This window comes from Leopardus geoffroyi, chromosome B2, assembly GCF_018350155.1.
Source record: "Leopardus geoffroyi isolate Oge1 chromosome B2, O.geoffroyi_Oge1_pat1.0, whole genome shotgun sequence".
NCBI lineage: Eukaryota > Metazoa > Chordata > Mammalia > Carnivora > Felidae > Leopardus > Leopardus geoffroyi.
This window is the reverse complement of record NC_059332.1, coordinates 64604243-64618683: the sequence shown is the minus strand read 5'-3', so window position 1 is coordinate 64618683 and position 14441 is coordinate 64604243. Positions and strand designations below refer to the sequence as shown.

The following is a 14441-nucleotide window of genomic DNA, read 5'->3' as shown; positions in this document are numbered from 1 at the left end:
TGAAGATTCCAAATTACTTTCTGAATACATGTGAATCGACTAAATTTGTTTTCCCAGCTTTATGAACCCATAAATTGGGCAATTATGTGGCAAAATAATGAAATTTATCCTCTTGATTTTCTTCATGTAGACCATAATCTCCCAAAAGAATTTATTTGATATATCAAATACTACATGATTATTTCCACATACACTGAAAATAATTTAAAAGCAATTATTATGTACAGAACTTGGAAACTCACATCCTAAAAGTGTTAGAGAATACATTCATTTATTGGGTCTTGCTTAAAACTTCTTACTAAATATTAAATTCATTATCATTCAAAATAAAAAACCAACAACAAACTGTTTACAACAGAAATTACAAACAGACAGCTAAAATTTGAAATGACCTCTGTTCTTCAGGATATATTGTACAGTTTTTCCTCCCTTACCTATACACGTTTGTGGGTTTTCTGATAATTCACTGTGATGGTACATCATCAGGGGAGCCTGTATTTCCAGGATTTTCACAGTCTTTGTTGTGGTTTTCACCTTCTTCATCTTTTTCAGGAGGAATTGCAATCTCCTTCCTCTCTATAGGATGGCTGACTGCTTTTTCCAGTTGAGAATTTGAATTTTCAGCATTACCGTCCTCTGTCTTTGACTTGGTGGCTTCACTGCTGGGCTCTGTGCTAGGCCTGTCTGCCTCTTCTCCAGCCCCTCCAGGTGCCGCTTTTTTTTCTTCAGCTGTTTTGCTATTCAAATGAATAGCTGAGGAGGAATTTTTAGAGTCCTTGGATTTTTTGTGCATAGAAGTTTGACTGATATGACCAGAGGTGGGAGGGGCAGGCAATTTCTGGGCTTTGCTTCCCTCTGACTGTTCTTTCCTCGGCGGTCCCCAGATAAAATTCTCTGAAGGCGTGTAATGTTTCTGGGCAAACCGTAGGAGCTTTCTCCTCTCTCTCCTGTCTCTAATTGTATAAACAAAATACTCCAGAGCACTCTGTTTAATATTGGGAATAGTGTTTTCTACAAGAGCTTCATGAAGAATAAATTTTACAAGAGGAGATTTAAAACTTTCATATCCAAGCTCACCAAGGCTTTTGAGAATACGAGTGATTCGTAAATAGTTGTGCTGGGACCTGGAAGAGAGGATTGAACAAAAAATGTAGCGGGGAAATCAGGTGAGGGAAAGTAGGGGAATAAAAAGTATTAGAAAAATCATTTTTAGTGGAACTGTAAGCCATGGAAATGTGCATTACGATTTTAGTGAAAGTCATATTAGACACCATAAGAAGGATAAATGAGAAGTTATTAAACTCTTATACCTCAATGTAATGCCAATCTATGTGAAATTCAAATGTGAAATATAAATTCCTCTTGTTTCTTCAGTTCTTCATATTTGAGAGATATTTAGATCTAAAATTTATTCCCACTCATGTTGAATTGTTGTTTAATGTTAAATACACTGAGGATGTGATCTACTAGAGCATTTATTTGCAACGACGCCTGCTGTACCGTGCCCACCACAGGTAACTAGTCCCAAACATGAATGCAACATCAGCTATCAGCTGAAGGTATGATTTAGAGTGTCAGAAAAATCCACCACACTGGCCAAGTCATAAGGTAAGCAACAAAATCCACTCTACTTTACTGGAACAATTCTGACAAAGGCTGCAAAACTGACTTATTTAGCAGAACACAGTTAACGGCATGGGCTCTGAAGTCAGACCTGGAGTTTATACCATGGCTCTGCCACATACAGCTATAAGAAATTATGGTATCTTCTTCTGACTCAATATGCTCACCTGTAAAGTAGGGGAAATGGCCAATATTTCAATGGACTTTTATAAGAATAAAATGAGTTGAGACATGTTCAGGGCATGTAGAACTTAAAAAATACTAGATACTATTTAAAATCAATATTATTGCTATTATTTAAATCTGGTACTAAGGACCACCATATATGTACCTATCCCCACATAATTACCTAATTGTCTTCCATCCATGCCTTCTCTCTCCTTCTTTTTCCCGGAGAATTTTAAATTTTGCTTCTAATGGCATAGACTCCAAAGATGCCTTTTTTCCCAAATTGCACAAACTTCTTCTCTGTCCTCAAACTAAGGCCGTTATCAGATGAATGCTTTTCAAGCTTATCTATCACAATTCATAATATACCTACCTTACATCACTGGGCCAATAGTTGCCTCATTTACAAATACCTGGCCACATCCTAAAAGAATCTTCAGCTACACATATTAATCATGTGTCATCAGCAGCTCAGGTATTTATTTACCCAATATTGACACGCAACCATAACAACCACTTATTTCTAACTTCCTAAAATCTGTTTTATACATCAGACATTGAACTTTATACAAGCAATGCATATACCTGCTTTGGTTTCCAGAAGTACTTACAGCATTTCACTTATAAATAACTAGCTAATTATTTGGGAAGGGTGAAGAAGGATGTTAAATTACTTGAGGGACAAAAGGGGGTGGTTCTATAGCCTTACATTTTAATAATAAAGTTTGTCTGGACAAAACAAAATTCTTAATGAGTCAGGATAGATAAACACTGAAAAAGACAAGTCGGGCAGTTTTTATCATCCCCATTCTTCTGGATGTTTCCTACAAAAGTATTATCTTAATATTCAACTCTTTGAGGCCAAAAGGTAAAACACAGCAGAGATATAGTTCAGCCTCATGAATCTATATTTTTTAATAGTGGAGAAGTTAAGAGTCTTCTGAGACAACACAAATTTGAATGAGGTTAAGACAATCTGCCATTAACAGCAGAGATGACTTAGTATTAGGTTAGTATGGGGTTTATACTCTCCCAAAACTTAAGCAACATCTGCTTCATAAATCTATGAAAAAGAGATACATGGAAAAGCGAGGGAACATTTTTCCTAAAAAATCCCAAAGATGAGTTATATGATCCAACAAAATTTTCTATGTTTGCAACCAGCTCAATTGCAAACATCCAGTCGAAGACGAATGACCAAGATAAAATTTCTGTACACATTTATCTGTATCTATACACTCTTCAATTTAAACTATTTACATTACATAAAATATGTACACAACAACCCAATATTTACACTGAGTTCAAGAGAATGAAAATCAGGACTATGGAACAAAATTGTACAAGAAAGAAATTGAGTGTGTCAGTATGATTTGAAATAAATTTCGCAGATGAAGACAAAAAGGAAGAGAGGACACCAGCTGAAACCCACCCAATATTGTAAGCAGCCTCTGGGGTTGCAAAGCAGATAAAAGGGAGAAGCTGGGCTTCCCAACAGAAGTAAAGGCAGTAAATAGCCCTGAAAAAGTCAGGAAGACTAGGTAGGTGAAGAGAGAATACACAAAAGGCAAGAACCAGGAGACAGGAGATAAAAGTTAGAAGCAATTCCAGGGTCTAAAATATGGCTCAGTAATCTAAGGTGATTACAAATAAAACTGGAAATACAGCTTAGTGGTTAGTCTATATGTTTGTATTCTCATGTTCAAAAATATTTCACTTCTTTTAGTCATGGTCACTTGTTCACTGAACATTATTTCATTTCACTTTCATTCAGTTTTTTTTTTGGTCTGCTGGGCTACTATAAATATATTGAGTTTCCTGCCTACTCTAAAAAACTCAAGATGTCATACAGATTAAAACACAAATAAAAGCTCTGTGCAACACCCAGGGAAAGAAAAACGAGAGACAGTGGGTGGCAGAAAGAAAAGGATCTGAATGAGGCAAAGGGAATATGACAGTTAATTCAGGCTCCTTTCTCCTGACCCAAGCCAGGAGATCATTTTAATTAAAACCTTCAGAAGGGTTCTGTTTCCAACTGTCAGTTAGAGGATCTGAAAATAAAACCCCAAGGAGGATTTAAGCTGGCAAATGTTATTTTGTTCAGTGTTTATTCATTCAACAAACAGTTACTAAACAAGATTTCTATTCCAACCAAAATTAACAAGTTGGGGATGGAGATTCTCTAAAATAAAAGTTTACCATCCTAAATGTCAATAGGCTATTTGCATACAGCTTTCATTGACAGTGGGACATTAAGTGCTTAGAAATTCTGTGCAAAGACAGCGACCCGCATTGCTTAGGCAGAGGCTTAATATACTTCTGCTATAAGTGCCCTATATATATCAAATTTAACTTGAGTTATGAGTTAATGGGTCTTCTAGTCAGGATCATAAAGCTTTACGCCCATATCTTCAGTGTTTTAGTACAAGCTACCATTTTAATAGTGTTGATTATAACTAATAAAGTAAAAAGAAGGCTTAAACATTAATACTTATACTCATTTTAGCAAAGCAAGATGAAAGTTCTAGAAAAACACCAAAAAATTCAGTTAATTGATGCTCAAAACTCTTTTCAGCAAAGAAAAATTTCTTAGGTTAGCTTTTTTTTTTTTCTCTTAGTACTTGCCCAGTTCAGCTAATTATAATGTGCTTAAAAAAAATGCTTTAAAGCTGCTGGTTTTATGGTCCAGCATTCATAAGCCACCCTATAATTAAAATGAAAAAAATTCAGTTTGCATACAAAGAAAATACTAAGAAAAATAAACTCTGGGTATAAGTATTAATGAAAGTTATAAATATCCAGGCAAAAAAAAAACAAAAAAAAACAGCAAATCAATTCCAAATAAACTATGTTAAAATTCTCTTCACAGATTTTAGGATTTAAGCAAAAATGGGCTTTTGTTTTTACTTAAACAATGACGATTCTAATTTTCCCCCTTTTTTAGAAACGTACAAGCCCATTTCCTTCTTATAAAATGATTTTTTTACGTCATAGGCTTCATTTATAGATTTAGTCTAAGAAGGTACCATGCTTGAGGAACAGACTGTGCCACAAGAAGCTCACGGACTAGCCGAGGGGAGCTGGAAAAATGCATACACAAAATAAGTACAAATGCCAAGATACATGCTATAAAGAGGGAGAGAGGCCACACTTGGCTTTGGGCAGTAGAGAGGTTTCAGGAAACAAAAGAGCTATGAAGCAGAATGGCCTTATTTCTACCTGGAATTTCACTCTTTCTTATAGCTATTTTTTTGTGCTTTAGATGGGACAAGGAATAAAATGCATTTCAGACTAGCTTTTGCATTCAGATTCCTGGGTCCATCTACTAGTTAGCTGTTCCTATGTTCCACGGAGAATTCTAACCAAGAAAAGATAACATGCTGGCCCCTGGTGTGCCGTTGGGGCTTTACTTACTCATTCAGATGCTGAAATCTTTCCTGCCAGTTAACAGCACGAGCAACATTTCCAGTTTTATCAACCAGTTTTATTCCAAAAAATTCTAACATCATCTTATAAGCCAGGAGGAATCTTTTAATTGCTTCTTTCGTTTTTTTGAATTCCTAAGGGGGAGAAAAAAAGTCAGCTGAAATGATTCAATAGTTACCAGGACAATAAAATAGCAATATTATTTGGTCATCGCATATAAAATGAAATGAGCTTGCATTACCTCAATTTCATATGTAGTTAATTCTTTAGCATAAAAATTCAAGCCTTGTTCTCTCAGGGGGAAAAGCCTATTTTTTAGAAAAATAATATTATTATATTAATGCTATCTGAAAAACATACATGATTAAATAGGACATGGTTCAAGACACATAAATGTAACTGACCATTGAATGTAAGTGTGATTGTGCTCCAGCTTTTCATAATCTCCTTTCCACTTATTTAGAACTTCTTCAATGTAAACACCTAGACAGTAAACATTTAGAAAATGAGCCAGACATTTAAGACACTGTTGATGACATTTTAATATTTAATCAATCTTTATATTAAAACCTCTGAAATGTAATTATAGCATGTGAAAATATTGTTTTTAAAAAATGTTTATTTATTTATTTTCAGAAAGACAGTGCAAATGGGGGAGGGACAGAGAGAGGGAGAGAGAGAATCCCAAGCAGGCTTTGCTCTGTCAGCACAGAGCTCAATGTGGGGCATCCCAGGAACTGTGAGATCATGACCTGAGCCAAAATCCAGAGTCAGATGCTTAACCAACTGAGCCACCAAGGACCCCCACAAAAATAATGCTTTCAAAAGAAAAATACCTTATGCCATATGCTCAGTTATGTAATAAGCCTAATTTTTAAAAAATCAGTGGCACCACAAATCACAGAAAGTCTATCAGTGTTACTCTAAAGCAGAGGCTGACAAAGTACGGTCTGCCATCTGTTTTATAAAGTTTTATTGGAACACAGCCATGCACATTCACATTTATATATTTTACACTACAATAGTAGAGTTGAGTAGTTGCAATAAAGACTAATGGCCCACACACCTGAAAATATTCACTACCTGGCCTTGTACAGAAAAAGTTTGCCAACCCCTGCCCTAGATGGTCATATAGTTCTTTAAATACAAGACGGGATCAAAATGGAATGTGGACAAAAAAAAAAAAAAAAAAAAAGGAATGTAGGCCAGGAAAAAAAAAAAAGGAATAAGAGGCGAGAAAAAAGAGAAGGGAAGAAGGAAAAATGGAAGAAAAAGGACCCAAATTACATACAGTATATATCATCCAGCTTACTCTTCACAGAACTCTCCCAAACCAGTACTATTATCCCCATTTTACTAATGAGGACATTATGTGATTTGTTCAAAGTCACACACTAACAAAAGACTAAATGTAGGAATAGAACACAGGTCTTTCTGTTTCCAAAAAGTAAGTCCTCTTCACCACATTTTATTGTTTCCTCATAAGAACTTATTACAGTTGACCCTGAACAACATGGGTTTGAACTGTATTGTAAGAATACAGTATATAATGCATATCACATAACAAAATATGCATTAATCAAGTGTTTATGCTATTGTTAAGGCTTAAAGTCAACAGTAGGCTATCAGCAGTTAAATTTTGGGGAGTCAAAAGTTACACACGGATATTTGACTGCACGGGGTTGGCACCCATAACCCCTATACTGCTCAAGGGTCAACTGTATAACAACATCCTCCTGCTTCTCAAATTCTATGTCCTCACAATTGACTATGTGGCCAGTTAATCAATTTTAAGGAAAAAAAAAAACAACAACACAAAATATTTCTCTAAATATAACTCATCTCATTCTTGTTTCTTCCAGAGATCACCAGTTTGTAGTTGAGGCCTACTCTTGGAAGGCTGAGTAAAAAGTTGTTTTTGAATCATACTATTGGCTTTATCAGCAATTTAAAACTATTTACCTCCATAATCTCCCTTCCAACTACCCCTCCACCTACTTACACAAGTAAAATACATCAGTGCAGGCTTACGCTTATTGGCAAGTGTATATGTATGTGTGTGGATACACCCACACGACAGGAAATGGTGTGAGTTGGTGTAATTTATATAATAAACTAGAACACATTTTACGTGACCTTAGATAAACTCCTGACTCCCACCAACCTTACATAATTTCAAAGTAAATTTTGTGATAAAAATTACAAAAAATTAGTAACAATGTTTGAATTTATTACTTTAAATTACTACCTCAAAAATAAATTCACTACTAGAAATACAAAAATAATTCAGTTAAGTACTCTCATGTTCAATGTTTTTAATATTTGAAGGCATTACTTTAGGTGAATTTTATTAAATTCAAATCAGAGTCAAATTAACAATCATTGCATTTCTTCTGAAGGTTTTCTTGCCCCAGGTCCTAAAAAACCCTAATAATTTAATTAACATTATTTCAATTAGTAAATAAAACAGTGTGTTTTTATCATTAGTAAATACAACAGAACACTTTTATCCAGAGGTTTCCTCCCAAGTCTCAGCAAACTTTTGGGACACTTTAATTAACATTAAATTAATTCAAGACCAGTGGATTTGGCCATTGGAGCAATGTTCTTAAGTCCTAACTCCTAACTGGTGCATCTCTCAGTGCACAGTACAGGGAATTCCTCCTCCCAACATGCCATCCACCCTTCAGACAGCCTTCCTCCAGTTTGTTCACCAAAGAATACACAGTCCGGCTACTTGGAAAGCTTTGCAATCTATGACCCTCATTCCCTGACTCACTTGGCTGCAGATTTGGCTCAGATTCCACTAAGAGCAAAGAGCAGAAGCCAGGGCCATCTGGTCACTTCACAGAGATAAGGGCAAGGAGAAAAGCCAACTTTGCTGGTTTGACCTGGATAAAATTAGGATGTCCATCATGAACCACAGCATGGTACTTTGGTGAAATATGCATATTACCACAGTGGATGCATCCTCTCCCTATAGGGGGAGAATCTTAGAAAAGATCTTACAAGGGTAATTGTAGAATTGTGAAGGAGGAGGCAGTTTATTTGGCAGGGTTGAATGGAGATGTAGTGTCTCTGTAGTTCCCTTCCCAGGATATTGGAACAGTGAACTGAGACTGCCAGGACCCCCTGACCCCTGAATCTAAAAATCAACAGGAAAGATCATTCTAATACAAATATTACTTTTCAATTATGTTCTAAATAATTTGGGGCTATGGCATAGTAAAAAAAATACTGAACTGTGGATCCTAGACCCAGCCCTATAATCGAGTGACCAGACAAGTCAGTCATTCAAGCTTTAAGACCCAGTGACCTCATCTTTAAAATAAGGAAGATTAAAAAAATAAAATAAAATAAAATAACATAAAATAAAATAAAATAAAATAAAATAAAATAAAATAAGGAAGATTAATCTGATCTCCTCTAAGGTTTCTTAATAATCTAGTATTTTATGATTCTATAAATGTCATCTCTTTCCCTCTCACAAAAGTGGCCCCCACTACCTTTAAGACAATAGCCCCTGTGAACAAATGGTGGGAAAGTATTGCTAATCCACAGTTATTCCTCTAGAATTTGCCAAGTGGAAGTTCACAAGTCTAGGGTCTAGGGCTTTGGGGACACCTTAGACTACATAGCAAAGTAAAGCCAACCAATGAACAAATGCATTAAGAATGTACTGACCACAGAATAAACAAAGAATAACTAGGTGTATGTTATTATGTAACATTTGCTTTTTACCAAGGTAGCAGATTACTCACCATCTGGCTTAAAAGGAATTTTATTCTTATAAAAACGAAGATTGCTCAAGTCATTTTGATATCGGATATCTTTGAAGTTCTGCTAAAGGAAAAAAATACATCAATCTCCAGCATATGGACATATAAAAAAGGCACAAGGACCCTTCTTGCATGTTTGCTCACTAGCACCACAAAATAACAAAAACAGAAGGGAAATATTTTACATTGTAGAAAAAAACATTCTATACTCTTACTGGGTACTGATGTCGGTATTTGTACAAATCCCTCGCAGCATAAAAGCTTCTCTTTGGTTTGGCAGTTGCTTCAGTGGAATCACCACCCTAAAATGAAAAGTAAAATTCCATTTACATGTTGAAGCACAATAATTTCACTGAGAAATTTCTAGAACACCTAAAATAATGAACATCCATAAGGAAAGCCTGAAAAGTGTCGAGCTGTTCAGAATAATGACAATATTATACATTTGCTTTTAATGATGCCTACTAGCAACATTTGTTGGCATTCTATTTGCCTGATTTGAACCCAATAACATTTGTCCTAAAATGTTTTACTAAATAAAAAACGATACTATTCACCAAAGCCTATGGAGGCCAAATGTTCTAGATTAATACTCATTAGAAATAGAACTCAAAATGAATTTAAGACATTTACCTTACCAGAGATTACACAAGTGGTTCTATGACCAAAATTATTTTTGAATACATAATATTAAAAAATTGTTAAGAAAATAAATTCTACAAAGAAAATTATCATTGATTTGCAACATTTAGCTGAACTTAAAGGCAAATAATACTCATGAAAGGGAAAGGGGATTTTTAAAACAACCTAAATAGCTTTCTAAACTCCATCCTTTATTGCACCATAACAAGTATACAAAGGCATGAATAATCTGTTAATCCAGTGATAACACTATGTGACATAAATCAGCAAATTTATAATATACATACACAAAGCAGTAAAAGCTCTCAAATGGAATGAACTTCAGATTGTAGTAACTTATGTGTGGTAGTTCATCCATACTATTTAACTTATAAAAATTCTCACCACCATAATGATTTTAAAAGTATAAGATACAGGTCAATATAATGGATTTAAATTCTCTAACTATATGTATTGTTATAATGTATTAAGAAAGTGCTTTGTGTCCCATGTCATCCAGGACAATAAGACAGATAACAATAATGAAACAGAAGACAATGTTTAGGTCTGAATATTCATTAAGAGCTTCACCTCCCAAATCCCTTTCTCATCATCCCCCACCCCCATCTGTATTGACAGATTAGCATCCTCCAAGCAATTTTCACACATTTTTCAAGTGGTGTGATTCTCACTATTACTACAAGTATAGAGATACTTACTTTAACACCAAATCCTCTGATGTTTAACATTAGCTACTCTGTCATGTTACATAAGCAAGGAAAAGCTTAAATTCTGGTCCTTGCCACACGTTCAAAATAGCTCTGCCTAGCAAGTTTCTGAATCTATTTAGCCTGAGCTACAACCATATGAATCATCATCTTACATTTGTACAGAAAGCACTTTTCCCATTTACAAAGCACTTACATGTATATTATTTCATTTGATTTTTACGACACACCTGGATGGCAGATATTAGTGTTTCCCTCTTAGAAACAAGGTAACCCAGCCTTAGAGAAGTTCAACAAGGCCCTCAAGCTCAGTGACAGCACAGGATGTGGAATTCCAGGCTCTGGGCTGCAAGTCCAACTAATTAGGCATGAATCCATTTCAGCTCCACTAAAAGTGAAGGAGCATTATAGAAACCTGGGTATAATGTCAACAGCCCAAGACTTGGGCTGTCTTAACTCTGTTACTTATTTGTGAGGCTTAAGCACACCACTTAACTGAATCTTAATTTTATTATCTGTGAAACAAAGATAATGACTCATGCCCTAACTATTTCTCCAGATTATTATGAGAATGACTGCAGCCTCCAACCTCTAAATGTACCAACCTGCAAGCATCTGTCTTTGTTTCTCCAGCTTCTGCTCCTTTTGGAATCTCTACCCTTTCCCCTCTCACTGCCCAGTCAAGGATTTTGTTCCTTAATATATTGTTCCTATTCCCTGCATCATCAAAATTTCTCACTCTTCTGGATCATTCCCCTCAGCAGACATATGTGTACAATTTCTAAGCTTAAACATATACAATCTTCCTTGACCCAAATCTCCCTTCAAATACAGAGCCATAGCTCTGCTTCCTGTTTTGATAAAATATCACCAAACAATTGTGCATAACCCCTATCTCCTCCTCTTCTCCCATGACACACCCCAATCAGGTTTTCATCCTCAGCATTCCATCAAAATGGCTCTTTCAATGTCACTAACTAATCTCCATTTTACCAAACCATTTCTCAGTGCTCAACTCAGGCAACCTCCCAGCAGCACTGGGCCCGTGAAATATCTCCCTCCTTCCTGCAACACTGTCAGATGTCACACCTCTCCTGGTTTCTTCCTATCTCATTGGTTGTCCCTTGTCAACCTTCTCTTTAGCTCCTCCTCTTCTGCATAGGTTCCAAATTGAGGAGTGCCCAGGGTTTAGTCCTTATTCCTCATCACTCCTTAATGACCACATATCTCCCCTGACTTTCCACACCACCAACAGACTGATGACTGCAGTTCTGGACTAAGGCTCCATTCATCGATATAGTTAAGAACTCCACTTAGACGTCCAAGAGGATATAAAATTCAAGGGAATTCTTAATTTAACCTCTGATGATGCTTTTTCCCTAGACTTACTCATCTTACTTATTGGCGCCATCATTTGTTAAATATTCACTTGAACTAGGAATACAGCAGGTATTCCTAGGAGGTAAGAAGTAGTCAGACTGGGATATATTCTAAAGGTAGCTCCAGTAGTACTTGCAAATGACTATGGGGAGAGGGAACAAAAGCAAAAATAAAAAGGAGATTTTTAAAAGAAGTTAAATGGTGACACTAACAAAAATAAATCACTAAAGGGGAAAAGGGAGGGCTGCTGTGGTCTACCATTTTCTGGGTTCACAATTAACTGAAACATTAATTCTGAAACTGTTTTATACAGAGGGACCTGGTTAGCTGGATTGAATCTGGGCTGGAATTTTTTGATAGCCCAGACTTCTTTGAGAAGGTTACTTAATTGGGAGACAAGAGAAAGAGAAAAACTGGAACCTAGCCTCTAATACTTTTTGAGGGTTGAATTTGCAATTCAAAATGACCCATCAGCAATCCAGAGCACAAGGGACAAGGGGATCCGCACAATATTGACAGGTTAAAGGTTCTACATTGGTCACAGACATACTTGGGTTTGCATCATTCTCTCCCTGAGTATTCTTGGGCAAGCTTCTACTCTCTAAGCCTCAGGTTTGTCTAAAATGGGGATTAAAAACAGCAACTCCCACCCAACCCCCGAAATCGCAGGTGACTGAAACAGCGCGTTTAGCATAGAGCCTGCACTAAGACTTTGTCTCCTCCTCATCTAAACAGAGATGATCATCCAGATGAAGGAGGCAGCCTTGGCTGTAATATTTAGGTGATGACTCCTTTACTCCAGTCAAGCAACCAGTGGTCATATTTGACTTTGGGCTCCATTTTTTTTTTTTTTTTTTTTTTCACTCTCATTTCCCCCTAGCTATAAGGAGGAGGGCCTAATACAGAACCACAAACCTTAACATACCTCTAGGATGCGCACTTCTCCAGAGGGCTGGCTAAACAGTCCCCCCTTTCTAAAGTTTTCTGAATTATTTTCAGTCCGTCAGAGGTTAATAGGGAATATTTAACTATTTACTAACCTCTCCTCCAAACTGTATTAGCCAAATGATTTAAGGACAGTTGGATCAACAAGTCTCTGGGTGATACAAGAGTTCTGCAGAGTGCCCTGAACTCCTCGGTTGAAAGGCCTTACTTGGGGCGTTTTAACTTCGGATGGGGGTCTCCTACCATACTCTGAATGGCTGTAAACCCCACGGTAGGGGAGGGTGCTCACTGCTCCTCACTTGCAGTCCCACCTTATTCTGGGTAATTTTTCCCAATGACACGCACTAGACCGGTTTTCACAATCCTCTATTTTTAGACAGGTTCCTCCCACCCCACCTTCGCAGCACCCAGCTGCGCCGCAGAGGCAAAGAAAACACCCATTCAAGTTGGGTTCTCCCCTCAGGGACTTTCTCCTAGTGCCCGCGGTCAGGCCCCAGGCCGGCAGCGAAAGGCTCCGGCACCGCAGGCCCCCAGGTCCGCGGGGCTGCGGGACGGCGGCCGGAGCGGAGGGGTCTGGCCGCAAAGGACCGGCAGCCGCCGGCGCCCCTGCCCTCCGTGTACAGGGGTCGCTCGGCGTTTGCTCCGGCCCCCGGGGACGTCCTTCCTCCCGGGGCAGGGGCGCCCCGGCCCGGGCCGAGGCCACCGCGGGGCCGCGTACCTGCTCGGCGCCCGCCGCCTCGGCGTCTCCGTCCGGCGCGGGGCTGGCGCGGGGCCGCCCGCCCGCTCGCTCCGGGGGCTGCGCAGGCTGCTCGGGCTCCTGCCCCGGGCCCTCGCCGCCGCCGCCGCCGCCCGGCCCGGGCTCCTCGGGCTCGGGCTCCGAGTCCGTCTGCCAGGTGGAGTCGCAGTCCTCCACGGTGGTGGGCTCGCGGAAGCTGACCCCGCCGAGCAGGTTGCCCATTGAAGAGGCGGCGGCGGGCGCGGGGCTGGCGGGCTGCGGAGCGCGGGACGGGGCGCGGGGCGCGGGCTGCGGCAGGCGCGCTAGGGCCCGGGCATGGCCGCGGCCAGGGCGCTGGGCGGCAGCCTCGGCCCGCCCGCCACCGCACTGCCTCAGCGCGGCGAGCGGCAGACAGGCACACTCGCGGGGAGGAGCCGGCGGCCCCGGGACCGCCGCCGCCGACGCTTGAACCCGCCCATCTGGTTCCTTCCTCTCCCCACCCGCGGGAACCGGCGCCGGCCCGGATCCCTGGGGAGCGTAGTGCCTCCACTCTCCCCACCCCCACCTGGCCTGAGCGCTGACAGCCTCAGCCCTGGGGACACACCTCACTTTCCCCTTCCCCCCACTTCCCCGGAAGGCCTGCCTTCGCGGGGCCTTTGACGTCTCCAGGGAAGGATCGGGATCTGCTGCTATTCACCCGCTCCTCTCCACCCCTACCCAGGCAGGGCAACCAGCTTGGGGCTCCTCCCAGCTGAGCGGGAAGAGTGGTCCCGCCCAGCTCGGGGAGCCACGGCTGGGGTGGACGTGTTATCGAAGACAGTTAACACAGTCTGGAGGCCAGTCCTGTCCACACCTCCTCCCCCTCTCCTGGCTGGTCCGGGAAAAAGATAAATTAGCCACAGCAGAAGAAGACAAAAGCTAATGGTGATGGGGCACCACACATCAACAGAAAATCCCAGCTACCACGACTGCAGGTATTTAGGGCAGCCACCTAGAGACCCCATGGACTAGATAAAGTCAAAGCTATCTGTCACCTCATCTAATGAGCAAACATCT

The 14441-nt window shown here is 39.7% G+C and overlaps 1 protein-coding gene across 2 annotated transcripts; it reads right to left on the bottom strand.

Annotated features, from left to right (window-relative positions):
• Positions 1-252: 252 nt before the first annotated feature.
• Positions 253-14050, bottom strand: OGFRL1 (opioid growth factor receptor like 1). 2 transcript variants are annotated; one of them, XM_045498704.1, is made up of 7 exons: positions 13389-14050; positions 9212-9298; positions 8979-9060; positions 5622-5700; positions 5459-5525; positions 5206-5351; positions 253-1124 (listed from the first exon to the last, which is right to left on the bottom strand). In XM_045498704.1, exons 1-7 carry the CDS (start codon positions 13626-13628, stop codon positions 464-466), a joined length of 1362 nt encoding a protein of 453 aa, XP_045354660.1. In that variant the 5' UTR covers positions 13629-14050; the 3' UTR covers positions 253-463. The 2 variants fall into 2 exon arrangements, with proteins under 2 accessions (XP_045354660.1, XP_045354661.1); XM_045498705.1 differs by having other exon boundaries at positions 8979-9057.
• Between the last annotated feature and the right edge of the window lie 391 nt (positions 14051-14441).